The following is a 12,603-nucleotide window of genomic DNA, read 5'->3' as shown; positions in this document are numbered from 1 at the left end:
CCACAAATCCACGAGATTAACAAGCCAATGATTATGAAATTCTTCATGGAAGACTGACCTACAGCAAACATGCTTAATTTTAAAAGAATCCTTGTGAGGGTGAGCAGATTTATTTTCTAGTCTCTCTTTTCTGGAAGGTGTTGCCCTTCAAGAGTCCCACTATAAAGGTCTCAGTTCCAATTCCTACCTCATATAGGCCCCAAGCCTTGTCATTGGTCCCCCCCCATGGTGATATCATCTAAATCCCTAGCTTATCATGATTACTGGAAACCATCCCTCTCCTACACACACACACAGACACACACACACACACAGCAATTAGAGTGTCAGATATGGCTTTTTATTCATTTGTCCTCTAGAGATTATGTTTTGTGAACTCATCTAGGCATTTATGAGGGAGGTTTAAAAAATTGTTCATTCAGAGTTTCTAGGTATTTTGGCATGGGAGGATTTGCAGGTTAGTTCATATGAAATATTGTGGAAAAGGAAGTCTCAGGTAGTGAGAAACTGAAAGGTCTGTGAGATGATGCATCTTAGAGAAGGACTTAATTTGCTGAGAAAGAGAGTGAGACATGCGTGAAGGGAAGGAGGAAAAAGACCCCAGGCGGGAGAGTAGCACTTGTAAGAAAAATCCAAACAGGAAAAGATAAAGCAGCTGGATCCCATGACTGAAAGGAAAATCACTGACCCAGGCAGGAAAGACTGTTAGACAAAGGGGCACAGAAGGGATGGTGTGTGGGGGACTGCGTGTTTTTCTGGGAGGTGATTGGAATTTTATACGAAAGATCTATCAGGTCACTGTTAAAAGAAGTAAACAGCACATGCCCACATTTCCAGTTCCATGGGGAAAGAGACAGAAGAGAAAAGCCTTGCAGATTTTGAATGGAAGTTCATTTGACCAAAGGAGATCTAACAGAGCTAGGAGGTGACTGCTGAAGTCCAAAAGGAGATTGAACCCTCTGATACAATCTGAGATTGAACAAGTGTTGATAGATTAGCATCCACAAGCATTTCTGACAAGATATGGTCCCCTCGGGCTGCAGACAAACCTGGAAGTGGGCAACTGACAGCCTGCAGTACACTCACCACTTGCTACCACCTTGTCTGCATTTTATGATTATGAATCACTTTTCTTTGACATGCCCCATTTTTCATTGCAGCGTCTTCATCTCAGCGCCTGGATCAGTTATAACTTCATCAGAGCATCTGAGTGCACCACTTACAAAATTGCTTTGCTGCTGAAAGTGAGAGAGTACAAAGCAGTGCAATTCTGCAAGAACAAAAGAGAAGAAAGAAGTACTACCCGGAGACGCCAGCACAGATGGCCTTCATTTTTCTAACAAAACACCCCTGTGAGGTGTTTTGCCAATATATATCTTTATGTGTTGCAGTAAGATGACACTACCACTGAGTTGCTAATGCATGCAGGTTTTCTCTATAGGTGGATAAGAGAAAAAAAGTAAAGAGGCCTTCCATGGGACACATGCACGGTGAGGCACTGGAGTATGAAGAGTGTCTACATGCACGCTTCTCTCTCAAGTCCTCCAGCTCATAATAGATTCACTTATTCCTGTTGCAAATGAGAACTCAGCTCTCTTGACAGGCAGCTCTATTTTATGCCCTTCCCTATCTGTGTCCTTAGGCTTCCCGAGCATACTACAAGGCCTAGCGTAGAAGACTGGAAAATCTGCTTTCTGGAAGCTTCATGAACCGTCCGTTCAGTTTGGGCGTCTTCAACTGACAAAATGTGTGCGTATTTATTCTATCATCCCACGCATCAATGTAATATTAATCACCACAGTAGGATCAGCTGCAATGGCTTCATTCACAATTATGACCTGTGAATAATCCATAACCCAAGAATAAATAACCTGGTAACTATTATTTATGGAAGCAACATCATGTCTTTAAAGTCACAGATTTCTCCAGGTATCAGTCATGGCCAACAGGGGCTGGCATTTGCCATGTAGCCTCTGCTATGCCTCAAAGCTCAGCTCCCTGGGACCAGATCAGCTTCTCTGGGTTCTAATCCTCGCTGCCACCAAGCCACTCGTCCAGAGCAGGTGATTTACCCTCTTTCTGCCTTTGTTTTTCAGTCAGCAGAGGGATAGTAGGCTACTATTTGCAACTGGGCTAACAGAGTTCAGTAAATGCCGTTGAGCCCAGGACTATAAATTTCCTTGAAATATGCCTGCAAATGCACCAGATGTTATTGTCCTAACTGCTAATTACTTCAAAATGCAAATATTTGGTTTAAAAGTTGAATCGAGGCCATTTTTATATTCCAGAGCCACTTCATATAACAAATTATCCTAGCTTAACACAAAATAAACAGCTGTCACACTTGGGTATCCAACCAAATCCCATCCCCCCCACGAACATGAGCCACATAATTTATTCAGCCTCCCCCCCCCAAAAAAAAAACACCACAACCCTTCAGCTGCCCTCATGGAAAGTTCCTTCCCAGATGACTGTTAACTCCCAAGAGTCTTAGACTGGGTGGGCGGCTAACCCCTTCCTGAATCTATTTTGTATCCCGTGCAGCGAACAGGAAACAGCTAATGATTATTGAACGCAGACAGCCCCGCAGTGACCGGAAGCGGCTAGGTGCCCATCCCTGCCCAGGGGGTCAAGTGATTCACAGATGAGGCTGCCGTAGTCCTGCAGTTGTGCTTTTTCTCCTCTTTTTCCCCTTTTCGGCAGTTCTAGCAGATGGATTCATCAAAGCCCCAGATGCCTTGTGCCCCTGCAAGGAGAGTCCTGTTAGACCCAATGTGTGAATAAATCTCTCCTCCACCGATGCTCATTTTTCACTGGCAAATAAAACTCTGTTGATTGAGTAGGATGATTGTTTAAGTCAACACTTCTCTGGCTTTTACCAGTGAGGATGTCTGCATAAGCTATGACTTATTCCATCCTCAAATCGCTTTCCCCATTTCTCCCTCCAGTCGCCTGCAGATTCAGTGTTAACGTTTTTACAGGAGAGTCCACAGTAAATGTTTCACGAGTGGCCTTGCTCAGCAGCTCTCTCCGCATCACTTAACCTTTTCCCCCCCGGCAACTACCTCATCCCAGGGATACTGTTTGGTGAAGGTGAGGGCAGGACACCCTCAGGACACCTGATGTTGCCTTCAGCTGGATTCATGGCACTCATACATCTGATCTGGCAGATCACAAATCTGCCTGGTTATAAAGAGAAAAATCTATATCCTTTAGAAGAGTCAATGCCTTTTCTTGATCTGCATGTTATAAATAAACTGTGTGCCTCCCTCTTAGGATGTATCCTGAACCTTCTCTTAAGTTAACTCCTTTCCCCGCTGCACTGGCTGAGTCTCCCGTATCCTGTCCTCTGTATTTTCAGATATTTATCTTTGAAGCACGATTTCCATAAAAATCTGGAAAACTGACTTAGTACAACCAATACCTATCAGTTCCAACATCACCTCTGGTCTTTAAAAAAATATCACAGCCAAGAATTTTGCTCTGCTGTCTTGGCCATTTCACCGTTATTCTATGTGCCACTTAGAAAGCCACCAAGGGCAGGGGCTCTGCTGCCAAGCCAGCTCCACCCTGGCCCTCGCCAGCCCGTAAAACCTGAGGGTTCTATTTACAGTGCCCATCCAGTCCCTGGCCCAGACCATTCCCCCAAAACCGTCTGGCACACGGTTTGTTCTTCCCACCTCAGGGGCTCTATCCCATACCCCTCTCCCTCTTCTCGGGAGCAGGCAGGGGCTTTTCTGTCCCCGCCAGGTCACACAAGGACCCAGGATTTCTCAAAGACCCTTCTTCCTGTCTGCAGGGACTTCTATCAGAAGCACCTCTGTGGTCAAGTCCACTAAATGTTGACATATTAAGAATCAGAAAAGTCCTTTGTCTTAAAGCATCTGGCTTTTAAAGGTGTGTCTTCTTGCAAAACACTATTTCAGATTTCAGGAGCTAATTTAAAACTTTCTTGCTTTTCTTTTTATCTTGTTCTCCCCCATCTAGCCCCACCCTTCCACTACCCCACCCCTTCACCCCTACCTCAACACACCCCCATCCTCCTTTGTATGCCTGCTATAACCATCTTCAACCTCCCCAAGACAAAGAATGCTCTCCAGAATAGTACGAGGTCGGGGGGAGGGTGGAGCTGCAAAAGAGAACTTACACATATATATATAGTTTTTAAAATTATCCCCCTCACAGGCACCCATCCTATCTGCAACTCAGTGAAGCTGCCTGACAGCTACAGCTCATTGCTTTATTTCTCTCAGACTCTCCTAATGGCTTGAGCAATATCATTCTCTGTACTTCTTCCTCCTGAAATCATTCCTGGCACCATCTTCATTTTCCCTCTTTCTCCTGTTCAATCTCTGCCCTCTCTTCTCTGCCCCTTACATGCTCTGGGGATGGAGGCTTTATTGTTGCCCGAACTTCTCTTTCTTTTCCTCTCCTGGACTCTAACCAAACTTCTCACTTCTATTTTAATTTTTACTATTTTGACTTCAATTTCATCACCTCCATCCACCCCACCCACCATCTTCATAAGTGCTTCTATAGCTGGGAATATACATTTTAATTTTTAAAAGGCTTCAGCTTTATTTCTTCCCTCAAGTGCTTCTGGAACACAGCAGGGATATTTAATGCTGTGATCCAGGAAGTCTTAGAACCTACGTAGTGGACATACATTTTCATCTAAAGCCCCACAAAATAAAAATCCCTTAGCAAGAAAAGGCCCCTGCTATCAAAATGGAGGACACAGCGCTGGCCACAGTATTCAGCTGAAGAATATTCAGGTGAGAAAGAGCTACAACAGGGTCTAATAACAGCAAGAGGCAGTTTTTCAAGTTACAGTTTTCCAGTAAGGCAGGCATTTTGCAGAGCTCAGTGAAGGAAAAACCTCTATAAAGACAGCACTTAAAGTGAACAGTTATCACTTGCATATTAATTGACTGGAGGCAATTTGCAACTAATAATAAGAACACTGAAAGGAGAGAGAAAAACCAAACCCCACCACTAGTTTTTGAGTGTTTACCTAATGTGCTGGGCAGAATGAAAAATATTTTACATGCGTTACCTTAATTAATTTTCACACCTACCATGTGAAATTGAACTATTACTCTGACAATCTCACAGAAGAGGAAACTAAGGATCAGAGAGGTTAAGTGAATTGCCAAAAATCACACAGTATGTATGTGACAGAATCCAGGTGGTTTTAACACAAAGTAGTCAGAAAACATAAGGTGATTTTGACAACACAAGGAGAGGAGCAATCCAAAACAGAAATCCTTCTTGGACATCTGGATGAGGATGATTATCTAATATTTAATTTTAAAAAACATGAGATTGACATCAGAACCCCACTCAATAGTATGTAAAGCTAATGTATATATTTAAGCTTTAAAAATGTATAGTAGGGTCCAGACAGCAGAGTAGGAAAACCATGAGCTCACCTCCTCCCATGGGCATACCAAAATTATCACTATTTACAGAGCAACTATTAATGAGAACAACCAGAAGACTAGCAGAAAAGTGGCAAAATGAATTAAACAGAAAGTAAAGTTAGAAAAAAAAAAAAGACTAGCAGAAAAGATTTTTTCACAACTAAAGATATAAAGAAGGAAAGCCAGCAAAATGGGGAGAACGGACAGAGACATGGGCTAGTCAGGACCACTGGGGAGATGGCCCACAAATGGGAGGATAATCACCAGTGCAGAGGTTCTCCCCAAGGAGTGAGGGTTCTGAGCCCCACATCAGGGTCCCCACCCTTGGTGTCCTGCACTGGAAAGATGAGCCTTCAGAACATCTGACATTGTAGGCCAGAAGAGCTTGCATATGGAAGAGCTGGAGGGCTGTAGGAGACAGAGATTCCACTCTTAAAGGGCACACACAAAATTTCACAAACTCTGAGTCCCAGAAAAAGGTAGTAATTTGAAAGAAGTCTGATCAGTCCCACTTACTGATCTTGGAAAGCCTCCCAGAGAGGTAGGAGACAACTGGGGCTCCCCCTGGGGATTTAGACACTAGTGGCAGCCATTTGAGGGAGCTCATTCTACCACAAGGACACTGGTACTGTCAATGCCATTTCGGATTCCTACCTCTAGCCTATTAGCATCAGGGGCTAACCCACCCACCAGCAGGCAGTCACTAGTCCAGGAAACTCCCCAGCCAAGCAGCCAGCTGCAGTGGAGACCCAGATGTACCCACCATTGGGCAGAATGAACCCTGGGTCCCCTGGGCTGTGAGCTAGCAACACCAGAACGTGGCCCTGTCCACCATGGACTGGCACCAGTCCCATGAAACTCTGGGCCACACAGCCAGCCACACCAGGACCTAGCCCTGGCCAAATAAGGCAGGCCTAGTAGCCAACTGAGCAGGGGACCAGCCTCATCTACCAGCGTACCTCAACAGAAGGGCCCACACAGCCCACATAGTGGGCACCCCTAGAGTTTATAGATCTTGTGATCAGAGGAGAGTGTGCTGCTGAGCCCCATAGGATGTCTCTGACAGAAGGCCACTTCTCTAAGACAAGAAAATGTAACCAACCTACCTAATATATAGAAATAAACACAGAGAACTAGGCAAAATGAGGAGAGAGAGGAATATGTTCCAAACAAAGGAACAAGACAAAACCTCAGAAGAAGAACTAAACAAAGTAGAGATAAGTAATCTACCCAATAAAGAGTTCAAGGTGTGATCATAAAGATGCTCAATGAACTCAAGAGAAGAATGGACTAACACAGTGAGGAATTTAACAAGGAGAAAATATAATGAATAACCAAACAGCTGAAGAATACAATAACTGAAATAAAAAATATACTAGAAGGAGTCAACAGCAGATTAGATAACACAGAAATACAGATCAGCAAACTGGAAGACAAAGTAGTGAAAATAACCCAAGCTGAACAGAAAAAAGAAAGAGAATTTTAAAAAATGAGGATAGGGCTTCCCTGGTGGCGCAGTGGTAGAGAGTCCGCCTGCTGATGCAGGGGACAGGGGTTCGTGCCCCGGTCTGGGAAGATACCACGTGCCACGGAGTGGCTAGGCCCGTGAGCCATGGCCTCTGAGCCTGTGCGTCCGGAGCCTGTGCTCCGCAGCGGGAGAGGCCACAGCAGTGAGAGGCCTGCGTACCACAAAAATAAATAAATTAATTAATTTAATTAAATTAAATTTTTAAAAAATGAGGATAGTTTGAGAGAACTCTGAGAAAATACCAAATGTATTACAATTTTCATTATAGGGGTCTCAGAGGAGAAGAGAGAGAGAGAAAGTGGCAGAGAATATACTTGAAAACATAATAGCTAAAAACTTTCCTAACCTGGGAAAGAAAACAGACATCCAGGTCCAGGAAGTGGAGTCCCAAATAAGATGAACCCCAAAAGTTCAAGAAACATTATAACTAAAATGGCAAAAATTAAAGATATAGAGAGAATCCTAAAATGAGAGAAAAACAACTAGTTACATACAAGAGAACTCTCATAACACTGTTAGCTACTTTTCAGCAATAACTTTGCAGGCCAGAAGGGAAAGTCATGATATATTTAAAGGGATGAAAGGAAAAAAATCTAAAACCAAGAATACTCTATCCAGCAAGGCTATTATTCAGATTTGGATGAGAGATCAAGAGTTTTACAGATAAGCAAAAGCCAAAAGAGTTCAGCAATACTGAACCAGCTTTAAAGATATGTTAAAGGGATTTCTCTAAGTGGAAAAGAAAAGATCACAACTAGAAATATAAAAATTATGAAAGGAAAAATCTCATTGGTAAAGGAAGCAGATCAACCACTTATAAAAGTAATAGAAAGGTTAAAAGACAACAGTAGTAAAATTATCTATATCCACAATAAATAGTTAAGGGATACACAAAACAAAAAGATGTAAAATATAATGGAAAAACATTGCATGTGTGGGGGGGGAATGCAGGGTTGTTAGAATGCATTCAAACTTAAGAGATCATCAACTTATAATAATCACATACATGTGATTACATATATGTAACTTGTTATATTAAGAACCTCATGGTAATTACAAACCAAAAATCTATGCTAGATACAAACAAAAAAATAGAAAGGGATCCAAACATAACACTAGACATAGTCATCACAAAGGAAGAGAGCAAAAGAAGAAAGGAATGAAAGAGAACCTCAAAAATAACCCCAAAATGATGAACAAAATGGCACTATGTACATACCTATCAATAATTACTTTAAATATAAATGGACTGAAAGCTCCAATCAAAAGGCATAGAGCGGCTGAATGGGTACAAAGCAAGACCCATATATATGCCACCTACAAGAGACACAATTCAAATCTAAAGACACACATAAGAAAGTGAGCGGATGGGAAAAGGTATTCCATGTAAATGGAAATGAAAAGAAAGCTGGGGTAGCAACACATATCAGACAAATAGACTTTAAAACGAAGACTGTAACAAGACAAAGAAAGACATTACATAATGATTAAGGGATAAATCCAACAAGTGTATATAACAATTGTGAATATGTATACACCCAACATAGGTGCACTTAAATACATAAAGCAAATATTAACAAACATAAAGGGAGAAATTGATAATAACACATAATAGTAGGGGACTCTAACACACCACTTACATTAATGCACAGATCATCCAGACTGAAAATCAGTAAGGAAACACTGGCCTTAAGTGATACATTAGACCAGATTGAGTTAATAGATATATAAAGGACATCCATCCAAAAGCAGCAGAATAAACATTTTGTTTCAAACGCACATGGAACATTCTCCAGGATAGATCACATGTCAGGCCACAAAACAAGTCTCAATAAATTTAAGAAGACTGAAATAATATCAAGCAATTTTTCGAACCACAAAGGCATGAGACTAGAAATCAACACTAAGAAAAAAACTGCAAAAAAACCACAAACATATGGCGGTTAAATAATATGATACTAACCAACCAATGGATCACTGAAGGAACCAAAGAGAAAGTCAAAAAATACCAGGAAACAAATGAAATGAAAACTCAATGACCCAAAATCTACGGGACACAGCAAAAGTAGTTCTAAGAGGTAAGTTTATAGTGATACAAGCCAACCTAAGGAAATAAGAAAAATCTCAAATAAACAACCTAGTCTTACACCTAAAGGAACTAGAAAAGGGAGAACAAACAAAACTTAAAGTTAGTAGAAGGAAGGAAATAATAAAGATCAGATCAGAAATAAATAAGATGTAAAACTAAAAAAAAAATAGAAAAGATCAATGAAACAAAGAACTGGTTCATTGAAAAGATAAATAAAATTGATAAACCTTTAGCTAGACTCATCTGAAAAAAAACATAAAAAACAAACAAAAAAGAGCAAGAGAGAGAGGGCCCAAATAAATAAAACAGAAATGAAAAAGAAGTTTCAACCAACACCACAGAAATACAAAGGATCATAAGAGATTACCATGAATAATAATATGCCAATAAAATGGACAATCTAGAGTAAATGAATAAATTCCCAGAAACATACAATCTCCCAAGAATAAATCAGGAAGAAATAGAAAATATGAACAGACCTACTACCAGTAATGAAATTGCATCAATAATTTTAAAATCTCCCAACAAACAAAAGTCCAGGACCAGATGGCTTCACAGGTGAATCTGACCAAACATTTAAAGAATAGTTAACACCTGTCCTTCTCAAACTATTTCAAAACATTGAAGAGGAAGGAATGCTTCCAAACTCAATCTACAAGGCCAGCATCACCCTGATACTAAAACCAGACAAAGACATCACACACACACACAAAATTATAGGCCAATATCACTGATGAACGTAAATGCAAAAATTCTCAGCAAAATATTAGCAAACTCAAATTCAACAATACATTAAAGGGATCAAATACTATGTTCCAGTGGGCTTTATCCCAGGGATGTAAGGATGGTTTAATAGCTGCAAATCAATAATATACACTTATTAACAAAATGAAGAATAAAAATCATATGTTCTTCTTCACAGAAGCAAAAAAAGCTTTCAACAAAATCCAATGTCCATTTATGATAAAAAATAAGACCTGAAACAATAAAACTCTGAGAAGAGAACATAGGTAGAACACTATTTGACATAAATCATAGCAATGTTTTTTTGGCTCTGTCTCCTAAGGCAAAAGAAATAAAAGCAAAAAGAAATGGGACCTAATTAAAAGCTTTTGCACAGCAAAGAAAACCATCAACAAAAGGAAAAGGCAACCTACAGAATGGGAGAAAATATTTGCAAATGATACATCTGGTAAGGAGTCAACATCCAAGATATACAAGGAACTCATACAACTCAACATCCAAAAACAAACCGATCAAAAAGTAGGCAGGGGATCTGAATAGACACTTTCCAAAGAAGACACACAGATGGCCAACAGGCACATGAAAAGATGCTCAATATCACAATCGTTAGGGAAACGCAAACCAAAACCACAGCGAGATATCAACTCACATCTGTTGGAACGGCTGTCATCAAAATGACCACGAGTAACAAATGTTGGTGATGATGTGGAGCAAAGGGAACCCTCCTGCACTGTTGGTGGGAATGTAAACTGGTGCAGCCACTGTGGAGAACAGTGTGGAGGGTCCTCATAAAATTTAAAACAGAACTACTACAGGAACCAGCAATACTACTTCTGGGTATTTATCCAAAGAGAACAAAAACACTAATTTGAAAAGACAGACGCACCTCTATGTTCACTGCAGCATTATTTACAATAGCCAAGATATGGAAGCAGCCTAAGTGCTCAATGATAGATGAACAGACAGAGAAGATGTGGTATATATAATTAGTGGAATATTACTCGGCTATAAAAAAAGAACGAAATCTTGCCATTTGTGACCACATGATGGACCTAGAGGGTGCTATGCAAAGTGAAATAAGTCAGATGGAGAAAGATAAATACTGTATGATTTCACTCAAGTGGAGTCTAAAAAATAAAACAATGAATGAACAAACAGAATAAAACAGCAACAGACTAAGATACAGAGAACAGACAGGTGGTCGGCAAAGGGGAAGGAGATGGGGAACAGGCAAAATTGGTGAAGAGGATTAAGGGGTACAAAGTTCCAGTTTAAACATAAGTAAGTCACAGGGATGTAATGTACAGCATCGGGAATACAGTCAGTAATATTATATGGTGACTGATGATAACTAGACATCACAGTGATCACTTTGTAATGTATAAGAATATTGAATCAGGGCTTCCCCGGTGGCGCAGTGGTTGAGAATCCGCCTGCCAATGCAGGAGACACGGGTTCGTGCCCTGGTCCGGGAAGATCCCACATGCCGCGGAGCGACTGAGCCCGTGAGCCATGGCCGCTGGGCCTGTGCGTCCGGAGCCTGTGCTCCGCAATGGGAGAGGCCACAACAGTGAGAGGCCCGCATACCGCAAAAAAAAAAAAAAAAAAAAAAAAAAAAAAGAATATTGAATCACTATATTGTACACCTAAAACTAATATCATAAGTTAATTATACTTCAATTAAAAATTATATAAATATATGTCACTCTCTTTACAGAGCGTGGACTCAAGACATTTTAAATGAATTATTTTTACATCTTCATAACATTATATGTTCAAGAACCCCCTCTAACTGTCGTCAACAATAGATACATAAATATTTCAGTCAATACTCAGGTAGCAAAAATGGAAACCCAGGTGAATAGTTCACTTCTTACAGAATTATATCTCAAAGAGTGTTTTAATTTGGTGTGCCAATTAATACTCTAGTTCATACCATGTTACATAATACCTTTCTTCTACTATCCCGAAAAGGGACAAGAGGTTCTTGGCTTTAATCATTTAAAATCATAGGCTAGGGCTTCCCTGGTGGCGCAGTGGTTGAGAATCTGCCTGCTAATGCAGGGGACACGGGTTCGAGCCCTGGTCTGGGAAGATCCCACATGACACGGAGCAACTGGGCCCGTGAGCCACAACTACTGAGCCTGTGCGTCTGGAGCCTGTGCTCCACAACGAGAGAGGCCGCAATAGTGAGAGGCCTGCGCACCGCGATGAAGAGCGGCCCCCGCTTGCCACAACTAGAGAAAGCCCTCGCACAGAAACGAAGACCCAACACAGCCAAAATAAATAAATAAAAATTAAAATCATATGCTAACATTATCTCTTGTTTAAACAAGAGATTTTTTATTCTCTATGTATTCTTTGCAAAGTATGCTAGGTCCGAGAAATTATTTCAGCTATTCCAAAGCACGATCAGAAAGAGCAATTATTTCACATTATATTTTATAACTTAAGTTCTTTTTTAGTTTGTGATTCTATTCTTTTTGGTCTACTTTCTTTCTTGTAAATATTTATACTCCAAGTATTAGCATACGTACCTAAATAGATACCTTTCAGTTCTCCCTTCTTGCAGTCTGATTAGAAAATGTGATGGCACCATAACAATGTTGAGTTTACAACAACTTTTTTTTTTTTTTTGCGGTACGCGGGCCTCTCACTGTTGTGGCCTCTCCCGTTGCGGAGCACAGGCTCCGGACGCGCAGGCCCAGCGGCCATGGCTCACGGGCCCAGCCGGTCCGCGGTATGTGGGATTTTCCCGGACCCGGGCACGAACCCGTGTCTCCTGCATCGGCAGGCGGATTCTCAACCACTGTGCCACC

The 12,603-nt window shown here is 41.0% G+C and overlaps 1 protein-coding gene across 1 annotated transcript in view; it reads right to left on the bottom strand.

Annotated features, from left to right (window-relative positions):
• Nucleotides 1–320: 320 nt before the first annotated feature.
• Nucleotides 321–12,603, bottom strand: part of UBE3D (ubiquitin protein ligase E3D) — a 194,251-nt gene continuing 181,968 nt past the window's right edge. The window contains exon 10 of the mRNA XM_067011252.1: nucleotides 321–2,746. Coding sequence (XP_066867353.1) covers nucleotides 2,639–2,746 — 108 coding nt within the window. The 3' untranslated portion in view covers nucleotides 321–2,638. The remainder of the gene's footprint in view (nucleotides 2,747–12,603) is intronic.

The sequence above is a fragment of the Kogia breviceps genome, chromosome 13, assembly GCF_026419965.1.
Source record: "Kogia breviceps isolate mKogBre1 chromosome 13, mKogBre1 haplotype 1, whole genome shotgun sequence".
Lineage (NCBI taxonomy): Eukaryota > Metazoa > Chordata > Mammalia > Artiodactyla > Physeteridae > Kogia > Kogia breviceps.
Note: the sequence above shows the minus strand (reverse complement) of the source record. Positions and strands in the feature narration are given on the sequence as shown.